Source organism: Lucilia cuprina, chromosome 5 (genome assembly GCF_022045245.1).
Source record: "Lucilia cuprina isolate Lc7/37 chromosome 5, ASM2204524v1, whole genome shotgun sequence".
Taxonomy (NCBI): Eukaryota; Metazoa; Arthropoda; class Insecta; order Diptera; family Calliphoridae; genus Lucilia; species Lucilia cuprina.
Genome location: NC_060953.1, coordinates 53241432 through 53243225, shown reverse-complemented (window position 1 = coordinate 53243225; position 1794 = coordinate 53241432). Strand labels below are relative to the sequence as shown.

General features: G+C 30.5%; 2 protein-coding genes across 2 annotated transcripts in view; one reads left to right on the top strand and one right to left on the bottom strand.

Annotated features, from left to right (window-relative positions):
* Positions 1–1794, bottom strand: part of LOC111677639 (Down syndrome cell adhesion molecule-like protein Dscam2) — a 72060-nt gene that overhangs the window by 27363 nt on the left and 42903 nt on the right. The gene's annotated exons all lie outside the window — the stretch shown is intronic.
* LOC124419951 (Down syndrome cell adhesion molecule homolog) lies at positions 442–1671 on the top strand. The gene is made up of 2 exons (XM_046951108.1): positions 442–733; positions 1223–1671. The coding sequence occupies exon 2, from the start codon at positions 1270–1272 to the stop codon at positions 1540–1542; it is 273 nt and encodes a 90-aa protein (XP_046807064.1). The 5' UTR covers positions 442–733; positions 1223–1269; the 3' UTR covers positions 1543–1671.

The window sequence follows — 1794 nt, the reverse complement described above, 5'->3', positions numbered from 1 at the left end:
CTAGTTCAGTTCTAGTTCAGTTCTAGTTCAGTTCTAGTTCAGTTCTAGTTCAGTTCTAGTTCAGTTCTAGTTCAGTTCTAGTTCAGTACTAGTTCAGATCTAGTTCAGATCTAGTTCAGTTCTAGTTCAGTTCTAATTCAGTTCTAGTTCAGTTATAGTTCAGTTCTACTTTATTTCTAGTTCAGTTCTAATATTAAAACAAATTACCCTAATATGTATATGCATACATATACATACGTATTTACTTATCTCATATTTTATGCATCTTCACAGTTGAAATGCGGTTATATCTATTTATTTTATGAAATAGTACAAAGCGTTTATAATTTTTACCTACAAAAATAATTTCGTAATGGCAGACTGTAATATTTTAAATTGTTAGAGACTCGAAAGAAAAATGCTTTTTCTAATATTTACGTATGTATTATATGTAAAAATGTCTTATGCAAATCGTTTACAGGTCTTCCTTATATACGAATAATTCCTAAAGTAACAGCAGTCTCAGGTGAAACTTTAAATTTAAAATGTCCCGTAGCCGGATATCCCATTGAAGAAATTCACTGGGAACGTGGCGGTCGCGAATTGCCCGATGATATACGCCAGAGAGTACAGCCAGATGGTTCCTTAACAATAACGCCGGTGCAGAAAAGTACTGATTCGGGAGTATATACTTGCTGGGCTCGCAATAAACAGGGTCACAGTGCTCGTAGGAGTGGCGAAGTAACAGTCATTGGTTAGTATAAACAATTTATGGAAAAATAAACTTTAAATTTTCTTATCTATTTCAATTGTCATAATCATAAAATTTTTTAGCAGAGTGTAAAAGATAACAAAGAAAAAGTAATACAATCATCGCCATCAACATCATGTAATTGTTTTTGTAACTTACCTGTCATAAAAGTGGAAATAAAAAACATAAAAGATGTTATAAAAAAACAATTCATTTCAAAACTTAAACTTTTTTGTTTAACAACAAACATACATGTGTATTAATTGTGTGTTTAACCAAAAACATGTATAACTTTTTTTCGAAACCATATGGAAAACTTTTTTCGCTAGCTCTTTTGCAGTAAAAACTATTTATGTGTTTAAGTATTTTATTCATACATTTTTTGTTTGAACTTTTTTCTAATATACATTCATATAATACCTTGATGCTTTTAAATGTTTTTGTCTTTTATGTTGCAATTAAATTTATATAATAAAACTTTTTTCCTATTAGTACCACCAAAATTAAGTCCCTTTCAATCGTCGCAATTACAATTAAATATGGGTGATCGTGCTTCTCTCACCTGTTCTGTGGTCAAGGGTGATCTACCTTTGACTATTACTTGGCGCAAGGACAATCGCGCAATTGAAACCTCTCAACATCATATGTCCGTCAAACAGGTCGATCAATACAATAGTATTTTGGTTATTGAAAATTTAGGATCCGATCATACGGGCAATTATTCATGTGTGGTACGCAATTCTGCAGCTGAAGTGGAAAATTCACAATCTTTATTGGTTAATGGTAAACAAATAAATTTATTTTTTATTTAAGCTTTAAGTTATTTTTTGGTTTGTTTTAAATTTTTGGTTGTTTTCTTTTTTGGAAAATATATTGAAAATATAAGAGAAAAAGATCTTAAAAAGTTATTAATTAAAGTCCGCCTAATCAGTTTTAATGTATTAGCTCGTTTCTAGTAAAGTTCTAGTTCAGTTCTAGTTCTAGTTCAGTTCTAGTTCAGTTCTAGTTCAGTTCTAGTTCAGTTCTAGTTCAGTTCTAGTTCAGTTCTAGTTCAGTTCTAGTTC

Bases quoted from the DNA above. Each gene is read 5' to 3' on its own strand.
- LOC124419951 (XM_046951108.1), top strand. From the start codon at position 1,270: ATGGGTGATCGTGCTTCTCTCACCTGTTCTGTGGTCAAGGGTGATCTA.